This window comes from Scylla paramamosain, chromosome 3 (genome assembly GCF_035594125.1).
Source record: "Scylla paramamosain isolate STU-SP2022 chromosome 3, ASM3559412v1, whole genome shotgun sequence".
In the NCBI taxonomy this organism is placed as follows: Eukaryota; Metazoa; Arthropoda; class Malacostraca; order Decapoda; family Portunidae; genus Scylla; species Scylla paramamosain.
Window position 1 is genome coordinate 36,371,640 of NC_087153.1, and position 15,864 is coordinate 36,387,503.

The 15,864-nt window shown below is 45.9% G+C and overlaps 1 protein-coding gene and 2 non-coding genes across 10 annotated transcripts in view; 1 reads left to right on the forward strand and 2 right to left on the reverse strand.

Moving 5' to 3' along the window:
- Positions 1-3,414: 3,414 nt before the first annotated feature.
- Trnak-cuu (transfer RNA lysine (anticodon CUU)) lies at positions 3,415-3,487 on the reverse strand. Its single transcript has one exon. It is a non-coding gene; the product is annotated as a tRNA-Lys (tRNA).
- A 1,051-nt stretch (positions 3,488-4,538) lies between these two features.
- Positions 4,539-4,610, forward strand: Trnac-gca (transfer RNA cysteine (anticodon GCA)). Its single transcript has one exon. It is a non-coding gene; the product is annotated as a tRNA-Cys (tRNA).
- A 3,764-nt stretch (positions 4,611-8,374) lies between these two features.
- Positions 8,375-15,864, reverse strand: part of LOC135094755 (uncharacterized) — a 157,054-nt gene continuing 149,564 nt past the window's right edge. For all 8 annotated transcript variants that reach the window (XM_063995138.1, XM_063995107.1, XM_063995148.1 and 5 more), the window contains 3 exons: positions 13,291-13,375; positions 12,579-12,660; positions 8,375-11,007 (listed from right to left, as the gene is read on the reverse strand). In XM_063995138.1, coding sequence (XP_063851208.1) covers positions 10,817-11,007; positions 12,579-12,660; positions 13,291-13,375 — 358 coding nt within the window. In that variant the 3' untranslated portion in view covers positions 8,375-10,816. The remainder of the gene's footprint in view (positions 11,008-12,578; positions 12,661-13,290; positions 13,376-15,864) is intronic.

Sequence of the window (15,864 nt, forward strand, 5' to 3'; positions counted from 1 at the left end):
ACTTAACTACGTGAATATACGTAGCTAAAAGCAAATTGAATAATGTTACTCGTTTAATAATGTAAAGTCTGAATCACTACTATGCAGTTAGTTTACGTGACTATATTATGGAAGAGAAAAATGAATGGAGAGAGAGAGAGAGAGAGAGAGAGAGAGAGAGAGAGAGAGAGAGAGAGAGAGAGAGAGAGAGAGAGAGAGAGAATGACTGAATGATTATGACCAAGTACAAGGCGTCTCAATATATCGAGTCATGTTATGGGGCACCGTATGAGAGAGAGAGAGAGAGAGAGAGAGAGAGAGAGAGAGAGAGAGAGAGAGAGAGAGAGAGAGAGAGAGAGAGAGAACTAATTTATAACCTCAGTTTGTTCTAGTTTACGTATTCAGTACTTATAACGTGCCTTGATAAACAAAGTAAACAAGAATACATGAATGAATCTCCCTCCGGTGTCTTCCTCTTTCGTCATCTCTCTGGCATCTCTCCCCTCTTCTCTCCCCCCTTCTCTCTCTCTCTATCTCTCTCTCTCTCTCTCTCTCTCTCTCTCTCCCCTTCCTCGTCTTCCTGGTCTTCCTTGTCTTTCTGTTCTCCCTCATCTTCCTCGTCTTCCTCCTCTTCATTTTCTTCCTCGTCTTCTTCTTCCTCCTCCTCCTCCTCTTTTTCCTCCAGCAGTCTTCCGTTTCCTCCTCCTCTCCCTCTTCTCCCACTTCCTATTCTCCCTCATCTCCTTCCTCCTCCTTTTCCTCTTCCTGCTCCTTAAGAATTTTGTTTTCGCTCCCTGACATAACCCTGACATTCATACCATCACAGCAGGCCGGGAGTGAACGTACCTGCCCACGCTGTTACGTTAATTGGCTTGACTCTCAGGTAAAGCAAGGGTGGAGATACTTGGTTGAGTGCTCGTGGTGAAATGTTGGCGAGCTGATGGCGGACCAGGACGGACCGTGTGTGTGGAGGTCGGGGGGTAGGAGTGTGCTGGTGCCGGAAAGGGGACGGGGGTGGTAAGCATTGAAAGGACTCGAGCAGAACTGACCGTCTGCTTCTCGCTTCTCTCTTGTTGTGGGCGCCTTGCTTGGGGAGATGCGGATAGTTTGTGCTTTGTGTAATCCGAAATTTTTGCTATGTTAAGTGCTTCAGTGTGTGTGTGTGTGTGTGTGTGTGTGTGTGTGTGTGTGGTCACAGGTTATTGGCTGCTACCCATGTTCATGTTTCGTTTCTTAGCTGTTGTTTGTTTATTATCCACCCTCTACAAAAAAAAAGGCTGCTTTATTATCAAACTGAAGTACGCACAAACATTACAGGACTTGAGTACGTGCACTGCATGCACATAATTACAAACGTTCCTTCTTTGTTCCTGATAACCGAATAAGAATGAACGAGCTGCTTTGTCTCTTGAGAATGGATGAGGTCTGTTGGGTCTGCCTGGAGTGGACGCGTCCCTTCCTTTCAGTGAACGCTTATCAACTGACGTCCAGTTGGCGGATCCTCTGCTATGAGACCTTTGCGGGTGGAACGCGCGGTCACACGTGGTCACGAAGGAACGTCCGCTACAAGGCTTTGACCAGTGCTGAAGGAGTGCCATAGGGAGGAAGCAAGGAAGGTGTAGGATCCTAAGCAGGCGTCCCCTAAAATACTGCTGGTTTTCTGTCCCGTGGGTGTCGTCGTGGTCCGTGCCGCCCGTACCTTCCCAGCTCTTGCGCCACAGGTTCGTCTTGCGCGTCAGGGGGCGGGTGTGGGACTAGTGTAAAACATCTCGTGCAGTGATTCTCAAACTGTGCGCCGCGACGCAGAAGTGAGCCGCGGCTATCCCTCAAGTGCGCCGCAGGTGTACATTACACATGACTGTAGAGTTGGTGCGCCGTCGAAGTCTAAGATATATCATTAATAAAAGTTGAAACTGATCTAGTGGGTGCGGGGAGGATGTGAGCATAAGTACTGCGGACAGGGGATAAGTGAAGCACCTGCTCAGCCATGTGTGTGTGTGTGTGTGTGTGTGATACTCGAAAAACTGTATGTATATATATATATATATATATATATATATATATATATATATATATATATATATATATATATATATATATATATATATATATATATATATATATATATATTATTATTTTTTGTTTAACAGTCAATGCCTGTATATAATGCCTTTATTTATTGATTCATGTATTTATTTAGTAATTTATTATAGTTTTTTACTTGATAAGCACTCAGTATACGCCTAAGACATACTAACTCACACACAGCTTCCATCATCACTTGCATCACACGCGGAGCCACTGTTTGTGTGGAAGCAGACGTGGCGTCACCCTGAGGCGCCTGAAGCGAGTATGTGCCAATGCTGGACAAGTTGTAGGGTACGGGGATAGCCAGGTAGACAGGCAGGTACTAGGAAGCAGGTGCTCGGGGCGACGCAATACGTGGAACCTTCGGCCAATCGGTTCTGGCAACAGTGCGGCTGACGTCACGGGGACAAGGTGGGCGACTGGGGTAAGGGAGTGGGAATATAAAGGGAAAGACATGTCTTGTTTGTAGGAACTATTGCCTCGATTTCCGTTTCGCTTCGTTTGCTTCTCTCCTCATTCATTCAGTGACGAGCTGTGACAGCGGGGTGATATAAGAATCCGTCACTCAGTGCTGTGGGTTTTCCCTTGAGTGATTATAGGAACAAGAACAAACAACAATATCATCATCCATAGTATTCTCTCTCTCTCTCTCTCTCTCTCTCTCTCTCTCTCTCTCTCTTTTTCAGTCTTGTATATAATTACTGAACATCGACTTTGTGTTTTTCAGATTCACCGTCAGACCTTTGCACTTTCTGGCCTTCCCTGCCTAACTAAGATAATCTGGAGTAATTAGTTCAAAGATTTACCCATCAGGGGAATGTCACCTCAAAACTTAAAATTTTTTGGGTATTCTTCATTCATCTTACTTCCTGCTTTTTTTTTTTTTTTCTAGGTTATTAAATGGCATATACCTGTTGATGATGTTCAGCCTCGGGTGTTATCTTTCTCTCTTCTTCAGTAGTGTTTCTCTTAGCTAATCGTTTCCTTCTCCCGCCACGTGTTTTAAACTTTTTTTTTTCTAATAACTTGGTGAAAGGTTCAGGAGAGGGAAGTTGCCTTGTGTCATCCTTCATCATTAATTCTTTATAGAGATTTCATTCAGTATCTTCACGTCCCTTTTTTTTCATATTTTCCTTTCCTGACCTTTGCATTGAAGTTTCTAGAGTCAGCAGGATCCGCTCTCTCTCTCTATCAGCTCTTTCCTGCCATCGCTCGCTATGAAGCTTTCTTTTCATCACTCTCTGTTCTTTTCTCCCTCCGCCTACTCTTTCCTTTTCTCTTGAGAATCAACTTGCATCAGTGAAGACAATTCGGTGCTGCGAATTCTACTCGTTGACAAAACTCTGACGCCCAACGTGGGGCTCGAACCCACGACCCCGAGATTAAGAGTCTCGTGCTCTACCGACTGAGCTAGCCGGGCTCCGGATTTGGAGGTGTAAGTGTGTATACATATTGCCACATAAAAGAGGCGACATGGGCGTTTTAGTCTGGCCCACAGGAAGTGTGAGAAAGAACTTCTTTTTCTCAAGTTCTTCCAGCTTTCCATATTCTTATGTTCTAGCAGTTTTCCTTATTTTCTTGCGGAAGATGTTAAGATTTTCAAGGGCGTTTCCATGACTCTTAAGTGATGGTTTCATTATTATGAGAGAAAAAAAATAGCTACGATGAAAACCATTATATCAATCATGTAGTGTCATTTAACACTAAGTAACAATGTGGTTTAGTCCCTTTTAGCTTACTGTAGCATAATATATAGTTCAGTGCACCATAGTATACTAGTTTAGTAAATCATGATGTAATTCGGTGTATCATAATATGATTAAGTGCGCCACAATATAGTTTAGTGTAGCATAATATTTTGTTCACTATAATGTAGTTTAGCCTACCATAATATACGACCGTTTTCTCTATTATTTCGAAGCTTAAATTTTAAAGGTAAACTATGACAATACGACGTCTCAGTAGATCCATATATGAATTAAATCCTCTGTACTGGTGTCAGTAAAGTAAAGCGTGTTGAGGAGAGATGCGCCACACGTGTACCCAGAGGTGTTATTTGGGGAATAGCAGATGTTTGTCTATTTCATCGTGTTTCTTGTTATGGTGAGTAAGTGAACTTTTTTTTTTTTTTTTTTTTTTTTTTGCTTTTGTGTGTGTGTGTGTGTGTGTGTGTGTGTGTGTGTGTGTGTGTGTGTGTGTGTGTTGGAAGTTTCATCACAAATTTAAAGATAAAAAGTAAATAAGTTCTGAGCGGCGATCTAACCTGCAGGCGGACGGCAGTGCCGCGCCCTTGTGCTGTGGACGCCATCCAAAGTGGTGAGAGCAACACAAACTTTAGAAAATATTAGCTGCAAAAAGCCTGTGTGAAAGTTTTGTGGCGCGTCAAGGTGGCCGGTGTGAAAGCTGCTAGTCACAGGTGTGTTGTGTTGAAACACCTGTTCTTAAAAGTGACACGGGACCAGTGTTGTCAAGGGGGTGTAGCTCAGTGGTAGAGCATTCGACTGCAGATCGAGAGGTCCCCGGTTCAAACCCGGGCGCCCCCTGCGATCATAACTTTTGGCATTTTGAAACAACAAACCTTCTCGTGATGCTGGCGCTTCTGTGACGTGACAAGAGTGCTGGAATAAGATGCTTCACCTTATAGGCTCTTCTCTTGTCCATGAGCAGAACCATATTCCTTGCTGCCTGGCGAGCAGCGACCCAGTGAAGTTCTCGCCCCGCCCCACTCCTCGGCCAGGTGCTGCCTGAACTGTCTGTGGAGGTGAAGAGATGACGGGAACAGCTGAGACGGTGCTGATTGTGGGAGTTTTCTTCCCGATTCCTCAGGGGACCAAGACGGCTGATCAGAGTGTAATGTTTGTGACGTGCTGCTCCTGTTGTGTGGATGTGGGGGAGGAGTTAGCTGGGTGATGACTTGTTATGGAATGCAGAGGGAAGAAGTTAGCTGGGCAGCAAGAAGGGAGCCGCTGCATGCCAGGGGTGGAGAGTGTGTTGCTGGTTTTCCAGCAGCACACTCTCCACTAGTGTAGTAGTAGTAATAGTAATAGTAGTAGTAGTAATAATAATAGCAATAATGATGATAATAGAGATAGATAGAGCCATAATTTAGAGTGTCGGGAGGCAGGAATGAGCAGCGAGAATCTGATGCCTTTTGATTTAGAGAGAGAACCAAATTCCAAGAGAAACAAACGGAACTGATACTTCATCGAGTCATGGAGAGTCAGTTTTTATGCCTTTAAATAGTCTGTTACTTCTCTGCTTGTTAGTGGGACTCGGGGAACGTAGGACAGGAAGGAAGAGCGCGGCACGACAAAACGCTAACGCAGCTCCGCTGAGCCGCCAAAAGATTCAAGAAGCCATTGACTAAAACGTTTCGCGGAGTGAACGAGTCTTCGGTGAGTTGTCCTCCCGTCCTCTTTTTTTCTTTCTCTCTCTCTCTCTCTCTCTCTCAATTAACAGTTAAGTGCGGACGCTCAGTTCGAGCCCTGCCCTCCTCGACACGGGCCTCAATAATGCCGCTGCGCGTGGAAGGCGCCGTACGCAGCCTCCTCCCACGTGGTCACCAAGGGGCGCCCGTCGCTCCCAAACACCCGCACGGAGGGCGAGGGCCAGACGGGCGTCCTGTCGGGTGCCGGCGGCTTCTGAATGCTCTCGGCCGAGCCCCGTCCTGCTGGACGCTGTCGTTGCGCGTGGAAGGCGCCGTACGCGGCCTCCTCCCACGTGGTTACCGAGGGACGCCCGTCGCTCCCAAACACCCGCACGGAGGGCGAGGGCCAGACGGGCGTCCTGTCGGGGGCCGGCGGTTCTTCCGTGCTCGCGGCGAGCCGTGCCTCGCTCTTCACCCGCGCGGCTAAAGCCTTGCGACGGGCCCTGCGCCGCCCTGCAGCGCTTGTAGTCGCTGCAACCGTAGGAGCCTCAGGCACGAAGGGAGGCCCGTCGCTCCCATGCACCCCAGCTGAGGGTGCGGGCCAAACGGGCGTCCCTTCGGATGCCTGGGGCTGCTCGGTGCTGTCAGCAGGCGGCGTGGTCTCGGCGGCCGCTGCCGCAGGAGCCTCATTTTCTGGTGAGGCAGCCTCGCTTTCTGCCGAGGCTTTCCGAGCAGCCAGGGCCTTGCGGCGGGCCCTGCGCCTCTGCGTGACGCTCATCGCAATCTTAGTCGCTTCAGCTGCAGCTGTAGCGACTGAGGCAGCGACTGAGGCCTCAGTCGCTGCAGCTGCAGCGGCCTCATTTTCTGTTGAGGCTTCTGTCTCGCTGTGAATCGCTGCAACGTGGGGGAGGCAGCTGATCTCCGGGGCGAACACATCCAGGCCCTTCTCCTCCGCCTCGTCCACTTCCTCAGCCCAGGTCTTGACAACCTTGGGCTCCTGCTCTTCCTGCTCCTCCGCCACCTCCACCTCATCCAGCTCTGCCTGCCGCGCCTCCCCCACATCCTCGGCAGCCACCGCGGCGCCGTTTTCTTCTTCCGTGACTTTCATTTCATTAATCTCCGTAACAATCATGACGTTCTCATTTTCCTCTTTGGCCAAGGGCATCAAGGATGACTCGGGATCCTTGTGCTTCGAGCGGCGCCCGCGCTTCTTCCTCTTGAACAGTCTGAAGAACCACCCGAAGCAGCCGCGGCAGCCTCGGGTGTCTTCGTCTGCCTCTTCATCAGCCATTCGTGAAGTTTTGGGAGACATGTCTCTAGACTTTGCTGGTCCTTGCAGACCCTCTGAACCCCCTGCACCCTCGGTACAAAAATTGTAATTATCAAACTATGCAAATGTTTTGTGATTGGCTGAGCTCCGCCTCACATCAAGCAGCTCATTGGCTCAGCCGCCTCACTCAACTCCAAGCTGCCGGGGTGCACGCGTGTCACAAGTTGACTATGGATTTATTCAAGACCGGTGGGAGCTGGAACATCCTCGCTACAGCAGAGGTGAACCAGGCTCCGCTCCATGCCATGCAGACCGGCAGTGTGTGTGTGTGTGTGTGTGTGTGTGTGTGTGTGTGTGTGTGTGTGTGTGTGTGTGTGTGTGCGCGCGCGCGCGCGTGCGTGCGTGCGTGCGTGCGTGCCTGTCTGTCTGTCTGTCTGTCTGTCTGTGTGTGGGGTTGGTGTGCGTGCGTGCGTGCGTGGGTGCGTGCATGCCTCTGTCTGTCTGTGTCTGTCTGTGTGTGTGTGTGTGTGTGTGTGTGTGGTAGGGGGATTGAAAGGAGGCTGAAATGCAAGAATAATAATGAGAAATAGGAAAGACGTGAAAAACAATAGTGATGAAAACTGGCGGGTGATCCGTCAGGTCCCGTCTCACGACACGAGAGAGAGAGAGAGAGAGAGAGAGAGAGAGAGAGAGAGAGAGAGAGAGAGAGAGAGAGAGAGAGAGAGAGAGAGAGAGAGAGACTTTACAGAACACTTTTTATAATTATGGGTATTATTTTTTTGGACTAGTTATGGATATTGTTTTTTTTTGGACAATTTTCAGTCAGCTTTTTTGTTCCTTTCTCTTCTATTTTGCCATTTTTTGTTGCCCTTGACCAGAATCCCTCTTGCGTAAAATAAAACAGAAAAGAAAACAAAGAAAGACAAGACCCCCAATCCGAACAGAGCACCGTAAGCTTCATTAAGACGACAGATAATTATTAGAATGTAACCGCTAAGGCGACTCAGGTGGGGGGCCTTAATTACTTTGGTACCTGGTTTTTTATAGGTGTTCATTTTTCCCTTCCTATTTTTATGTATAAGAAGATGAAAATCCTCTCTCTCTCTCTCTCTCTCTCTCTCTCTTCTCTCATCTCTCTCTCTCTCTCTCTCTCTCTCTCTCTCTCTCTCTCTCTCTCTCTCTCTCTCTCTCTCTAAGTAAAGTAAAGCAAAGCGGAGGAATAGAATGATATAGAGGAGATAGAGAGTGGAAGAGGAAGGAGAGAAGACGGGAGGGGTAAAGATTAGAAGAAATGTGAGAGAATGAAAAATGACAGGCGAATCTCTCTCTCTCTCTCTCTCTCTCTCTCTCTCTCTCTCTCTCTCTCTGAGAAGTGTATCTTGATGCTCAGACTTACCTGTGAAAACGTTCCTTCGTACAGATTCGCATTATAGTTGTTGATAGTATTACCCTCTCTCTCTGTGGCACGGCTGTCTTGGGTCACGTCAAGGAGGAAAACATTCGCCCACAGTAGAAGTTATTAATTATTGCATCCCCCCCCAAAAAAAATAAATAAATAAACAAATAAATAAAATAAAATAAAATAAATAAATAAATAAAAAAAACATCTCTTTCATCACAGTTTATCTTAAGAGTTCCATGAGACGGTGAATGAAAGAAAAGACCATGTAATTTATTCAATGTGTTTTTATTAATTAATGGACTCGAGCAAATGTTCAACGGGCAAAGCAGAACAACAACAGCTCCTCAATGAAGACACTTGGGCCAGCAGTGCACCGAGAGACAGCAGCGGGGGTGACGCAAGCTGGCATTGTGTGTGTGTGTGTATGGTGTGTGTGTGTGTGTGTGCTGGCTGCGGCTTAATTCTAACCTTAAACTTAGCTCCGTAACAAGTGAATGCCTTAAAGAGTAACACCAACACACTGGAACACAGACACAGCCGCTCGTGGACGAGAGAAAACGTGACACAGAAAACCTGACACATGACATCTGACGGGAGGGACTTGGCTATTTCCTGCTACATTTCCACCTCGCGCCGCCTCCCGTACAGGCCACGCTGAGGGAGGGGCGTGATGGGAGGAGGGCTGGCATTAAGCTTGACCCATGTAGTGTGGTGGGTGGAGTGCACGTGGACAGGGTGAGAGAGAGGCAGAGCAGTGGGTATGGATGCGTTCAAGACTGGATTCCCTGACTTAAGATGCCACACATGTTTAGTGATTTGGACGGGCGCCCACAGCTGGTGTTCGTGTGAGACTTGCTTAGCTACAACAGTCTTTTCTTTCGAACGAGAAACACGGTATAGTTTAGAAATCAATTAAAGATGACGCGTAGGTGGGGCCTAATCCTCCAGACCCACGTATCGATAAAACTGTCTGGGTTCTTAATATTCCCTACACCGCTACAGGTGAATCGGGTTGATAAAAAAAAAAAAAAAGTGTGTAGGCAGTTCTCGACTTTCTACGAAACTTATTGTGAAGGGAACCCGAGGGTGGCGGGGACGTGCTCCGTGATTCCAAGCAGTGCAGCGGCGCGGACTGGCCCAGGTGATGATTATGCTCATGTTTGAATTATGGCACAGTACAAAACCCACAGTGAATAATGATTGACGCTATAAATACCCCCCCCCAGTGCAATGAAACGTCAACTGATGCCTAAACCACACAGGAAACCACAACGTGTCGACATCACACAGCACCACTTGTCCAATTTACTCCATTGTAATTGATTGTGATTGATATGATTGATCCTGCCGCGGTGGTCTGAGGGACCTTGGCTGGATATTGATGATGAGTGGCCCCCTGCTGATCACTATTCCCTTCGTCAGGCCAAACATGTGAGACTGGCGGACTACTGCCTGCGTGCTGCGTGATGGAGACTTAGAAAAAAGACTGAGAAAAGAGCGATTCCTTCCTGCAGGTGGCGGAGCAAAAAATGTGTAAGGCAAGGGAATTTTGGGACCTCCGTTAGCGTCATTCTCACAGTGGTGGTTTGGTATAACACATGTCACCCTTTGACCTGACCTGCAGTGTTTGGCTTGGTGGACAGTGATGGCTCCCTTCATCACAGTATTGACAAGCAGCATCGTGGTCACGTTCCTGCAAGATCCAAACGCGCTGCTTTCATCTATTATATGACTTGAAAAATTGCTCTGTCCGTTACCAATATGCTCATCATATATTTACTGTATTAACAGAATGTCCTGTGTAGGAGCCTTGCTGATCACGGCCGCGGTGTCATGCTACATATCACCTCCACCACCACCCCCCACCACCATTCCTCACCGCCGCCACCACCACTGCCACTCGGAGACACACGCCGGCGCTCTTTCCCTCATCCTCTCACCTTGAATAATGTAGCCGTGTTCGTCCCTCTTTTTGTGAACGTGACACCTTGTTGACAATGCAGCGCCAGGGTAAAGAAGTCACTAAAACTCTGGGGAAAAGTTTTCACGAATTAAAAGAGGAAAGTTTGAGATAATGTTCGCGAAGAAAATTGAGGATTAAGTTGAACTAAGCAAACTCTTTTGGAGAAAGTTTCGGAGTAAGAGTTGAAGGATGAAAAGTTGAGTGTAAAGATTCCTAGGAACCTAAACCGCTCAGTGTGCGCCGCGCCTCGCCTGGGAACCGCGGCAGGTGGGCGGGCGGCCACCGGGCAGGGTAGGTAGTTGAATAAGAGACATGATGGACTGGTAATACGACCGACGCCAGGACACAACAGCCGTGACTCTAAGTGTAATGTTGAGCATAACGATACATCTCATCAGTGTAACGATACATCTTAAGTGTAACACCAAAAAGAAGTAAAAAGAAAAGAAAAATACGAAAAAAATAACACTATTGTCTTATGCAAAACACTTGCACTACACCATTGTGAGAGGAGTGTTTGTGACTGTGCGTACGTAACTCCCCACTCGTGTGTGTGTGTGTGTGTGTGTGTGTGTGTGTGTGTGTGTGTGTGTGTGTGTGTGTGTGTGTGTGTGTGTGTGTTTGTGTGTGTGTGTGTGTGTGTGTGTGTGTGTGTGTGTGTGATCGACACTCGTTAAAAGTCTATTCACATAAAAGTTAAGAGGAAAAGGAGTTAAAAAGACGAAGCGCCCTTCTTCGCCACCCCGCCTAAGCATTTGGGGCCGACGGCGTCTTCTTGGCGCCGTTGCACCTTCGCCACCTCCACCTCTCTCCCCTCCGGCAGCTCGCCCCCCTCGTCCCCCTCGCCCTCCTCGCCCTGCGGCCGCGTTGTTCATCATCAGCTGGATGCTCTCCTTCATCTTCACCGTGGCCGCGCGGAACGTGTCCGTCATCTTCTCCTGCAGAAGAGAACGTGTGTGAGATTATTAGAGAGAGAGAGAGAGAGAGAGAGAGAGAGAGGAGAGAGAGAGAGAGAGAGAGAGAGAGAGAGAGAGAGAGAGAGAGACCTAAAAAAAGGCACTCCCTCTACTCCATCAAGGCACCGAAATGCCCTTGGACTTAAAATTAGGAACAGAAAATATGTAACCGTGGGCATTGAGTTGTGTGTGGGTGTGGCCGAGGTGGTGGTGGTGGTGGTGGTGATGGTGGTGGTGGTGGTGGTGGTGGTGGTGGCGGTGGCCAGTAGATGGGTGCCAAGGAGGGCGAGGCCGTGGACTGGGCGGTCACGGTCCTTGTAAGTTATGTTGGCGAAAGATTTCTCGTCTTGGTTCTAAGTACGGCTGCTGAGGGGGAATCAGTTTTGCCAGTGATAGCTTCAAATTATTGCCCTTGAGCCCCTTTTCTCCTCCTTGCCTTCATTCCTGGCCAGTGTGTGGGGCGCCTCGTGAATGGTCACTGTGTTGATGGCGCCGCTGCACCTGTTTTTCCCCCGCCTGCCATATTACTTGGTGCTTGTTCTGCCACTACAGGAAGACGTGTTTGTAGAAATTATTGTCTAGTGTTCAGCGACAGAGGAGACAGGAGGATGAGACAGAAGAGACAGGGGAGGAGTGAGAAGACGTGCTTGTAAAAATTGTTGTGTGTATTGCTCAGCGGGGACGAATTAATTAGCAGATTCTTGACGCTGCTTACTTTGTGTATCCTAATGTTGTCGTGTTTCTCAAGTTATTCAGTAAGTTCCATCTTTTGCATTTCTGAAGCGACGCGTTAGCTGATTATTATCTTTTAAAGAATCTCAGATCTTTCACGTGCATTCATCAAGGGAAGAAGAAAGAAAAAAAAAACGTGTAAAGCAGAATGACTGAGTTACAAAGTCTAAAACAAGAAAAAGAATGTTGGTATTCATTAAGAGAGAGAGAGAGAGAGAGAGAGAGAGAGAGAGAGAGAGAGAGAGAGAGGAGAGAGAGAGAGAGAGAGAGAGAGAGAGAGAAGGTCTGAAGGAGAATGACTGAATCACAAATCTGAACAGAAAGAAATAAATATCAGCTCCAGAAGTGTTGACAGCTCGCAGTATTTCTCGGTACTGTTTTCGGTCAAGCACTGTAAGTCATAAGAGGATCGAAATGAGTGATGGGAGAGGTCAAGGTCGCTTTACTCCTGCCAGACTCACCTGTAGGACTGAGGTACAAAATACAAATAATACAAAAAAAAAAAATAAATAAATAAATAAATAAAAAATGAATAAATAAAATAAAATAAATAAAAAGAATAAATAGATCATGACTAAAATAAAATATCAGTGCTCCTTTAAAGGACTACTCCCTTAAAAATTTGCTCCCTTTAAAGTACAGCAAGTCAGAGCCTTTAACACCCTTTTCCAATACATTTTTTATAGATATTTTTACACCGCTATTTTCACGACGCCTGTAAGTCCCTAAATATTATATAAACCAAGGTTCCCCTGTACTGTAAATCATAGGGAGGCTGAAATGAATAAAATCAAGACTCCTTTGCTTCCTGCCACACTCACTTGTATGATGTTGATGCACATAGCAGTGAGGGCGAGGCCGGAACACCAGGTAGACTGTGGTCATCATCATGAAGGCGGGGTGCTGCAGGGGGAGAGGTAGTGGTGGGTCAGTGGTGGTGGTGGTGGTGGAGGTGATGGTAATGATAAAGATACTGGTGGGATAGTTACTGGGATAGTTAAGTTCATCAAGGAGGAGGAAAGGAATAAGGTGAAGAAGAAAGAGCTGAAGAAGATGATGAAGAATGGGAGATAGAAAGAGAAGAAAAAGAAAGTGAGGAAGAAGAAGAAGAAAGAGAAGAACGTGGGAAAAGAAAGAAGAAGAAGAAGAAGAAGAAAGTGAAGAAGAAAAAAAAGAAAGGGAAGAAGACGAGGAAGAAGAAGAAGAAGAAGAAGAAGAAGAAGAAGAAGAAGAAGAAGAAGAAGAAAGAGAAAAAAATAAGAAAAAGAAAGTGAAGAAGAAAGAGAAAAATAAAGGGAAGAAGAAGAAGAAGAAGAAGAAGAAGAAGAAGAAGAAGAAGAAGAAGAAGGGAAGAAAAAAGAAAAAGAAGAAAGAGAAGAAGAAAAACAAGAGATAAGTTGATGAAAAAGAAAAAAAAGAGGAAAAAGAAGCAAAATAACAACAACAACAACAACAACAACAACAACTCATTTTCCCCCACCCCCACAACCCACCACAACATCCCTCGCCTGCCACGCCCTGCCAAACACTCACGTCAGGCACGTAGTCACCGAAGCCAATGGTGGTCATGGAGATGAAGATGAAGTAGAAGGCTTCGAAGTAGGTCCAGCTCTCCCACCTGACAAAGAAAGAGAGAGAGAGAGAATAAAGATATGTCAGTTGTATTAGATTATAATAGTGTACTGGTATTATCATTATTATTGGAAAGAAATATGTGACGCTGACTATACTGAATATGAGAGAGAGAGAGAGAGAGAGAGAGAGAGAGAGAGAGAGAGAGAGAGAGAGGAAGAGAGAGAGAGAGAGAGAGAGAGAGAGAGAGAGAGAGAGAGAGAGAGAGAGAGAGAGAGAGAGAAATTATTACAGCAATTACTAATTACACTAATTGGCCCATTTCTCCTTAACTCGTACACAGCGCAGTGATTACATCGTGAAATTAGTGCCGTGTGCCAGAAACGTAATTAGATGAACGTAATATTCCAGGAAAGGTGTAAAGCACAGGATTAAGGAAACTCATCTCTTCTTGACAGTAAGCAATTATTGTTATCCTCCCCCATTCCCTGATTAATACACGAAAGAAGTAAAGAAAACAGTAAAAGGTAAATAAACATGAGTAAGGGAGAGAGAGAGAGAGAGAGAGAGAGAGAGAGAGAGAGAGAGAGAGAGAGAGAGAGAGAGAGAGAGAGAGAGAGAGAGAGAGAGAGACTTTGTTTTTCCTTCGGTAGTGGATGGGGGAACATCAGATACTCATTAATTCATAAGTTGAGGAAGATAGATGAACCCCAAGGAGAGTAAGCCATAAAATCGCTCATGTTGGTCCCGTAAATTGAAACAAACGAACGTAGAGAAAAGCGAAAAATGTAATAGGCGCTTGATGCATCACTCCAGGAGCTGATGAAGGGAAAAAGGGAATTGCGAACCTATTGTATACTAAAATTACTTGACTCGTTATGTGTAGGAAAGAAAGAAAGAGTGTATTCCAAACTAACGATACTTTTGGGGATGGCTTGACGAGTGCATCGAAGAAAGAGGGAAAAAACAAAAGGGGAAAAAAAGGAAAGAAATAAAGTCGAAATCATAGGTCTTTGATAACAGCAATAAAAAATAACACCAGTAATCACAGCACATCTTATTGCGTCACTTCGTTCGTCACGTCAGCTTTTTTTCGTGTATTCTCACGTGTCAAGGAGTCTGGCTAACGGCTATAATACATAAATAAAGGATGGAGAGAAGGCTTCCACGTTTTGCCATTATTCTCTCCACCCAGAAAAATAAAAAAAAAGTGAAGTGTTTCCAAAATGCAGACCAGTTCAGTTCCCGAGGTGTCTTGATGCTCCTTTTCTTTAAACAGTCCAAGTCATAGCTAAGAGAAAAATAGGAAGATTGTCGAAATGTTAGTGGAAGTAAGTACCTCTGCTTCATTCCGCTCCACTATCTCCACCCTATCGTCCAACATTTCTCTCTCTCTCTCTATACATTCCACATCTCCTTCAGTAAGTAATTTAGTAAGTTAATTGTATATTCTTAAATCATCACTTGGACAATCCCACCTACATGAGAACACAGTGCAGTCTCTATCTGCTGTCGGCTTTCAATAATTGAGTTACTCTATTATGAACGTGCAGTGTGTGTGTGTATGTGTGTGTGTGTGTGTGTGGTGGTGGCGAGGGAGGAAGTGGAAGCTGATTTAGAGATGATCCGTCTGGGTGACCAATAACATGTTTTGGGATGAGGAGGATGAAGCAGAGGGTCCGTAAAGGCAATAATGCAGAAGAATGATTCACTAATTAGTCCCTGGCCCCGCAATAACAGGGTCATGTAGTGCTGGAATGTAGAGGAACGTTTGTGAAAGTGCCACGTGAACTTCTACCGCTATTTTCACGCTAACTGCTCCTCTGATCTTCCTAACTGCATGCTTTTCCTCCTCCCACGACCTCGCTGCATAAGACTTTCTTCTTTCTCTCACCCCTATTCTTTCCACCTCTCTAATGCAAGAGTTAAACAGTATTCTCAATAATTCACCCCTTTCTCTGGAACTCCCTGCCTGTTATAGTATTTTCTCTTTCCTACGACTTGTAGTCTTTCAAGAGGGAGGTTTCAAGATACTTATTCTCTAATCCTGAATAATCCTTTTGACTTTTCTTTTGGGACTGGCACCTCAGTGGGCCTTTTTTCATTCTTTTCGTTCCCCCTGGCCAGTGCCCCTTTTACATAAGAAAAAAAAAAATGTGGTACAAGAATGTTCGTTTTCATGGCATGAATAATATTTTCGGTATTTTGTACTTCTAGAAATTTATCATCTTCGTAAATGTAACTGATGAAGCTAAAGTTGTTGGTAATATATTACATCTGATTTATTAAGCCAGTCTTTTAGTAGGTTAGTGAATTAATCAGTCTGATCGTCAGTCACCAAGACGACTGTTCACGTAGCCAATGAACTACTTAGCTAACGAGTCATTCATTGAACCTCAATCAACTAGACAGCCAGTCACGCCAGTTACGTAATCATGCAGGCATCCTGCCACTGAGCTAGCCAGCCAATAAGTCTGTTCCTCAACCAGCCAATTAGCCTGTCAGTCAATCCCTCATTCACAAAATTAGCCTCCA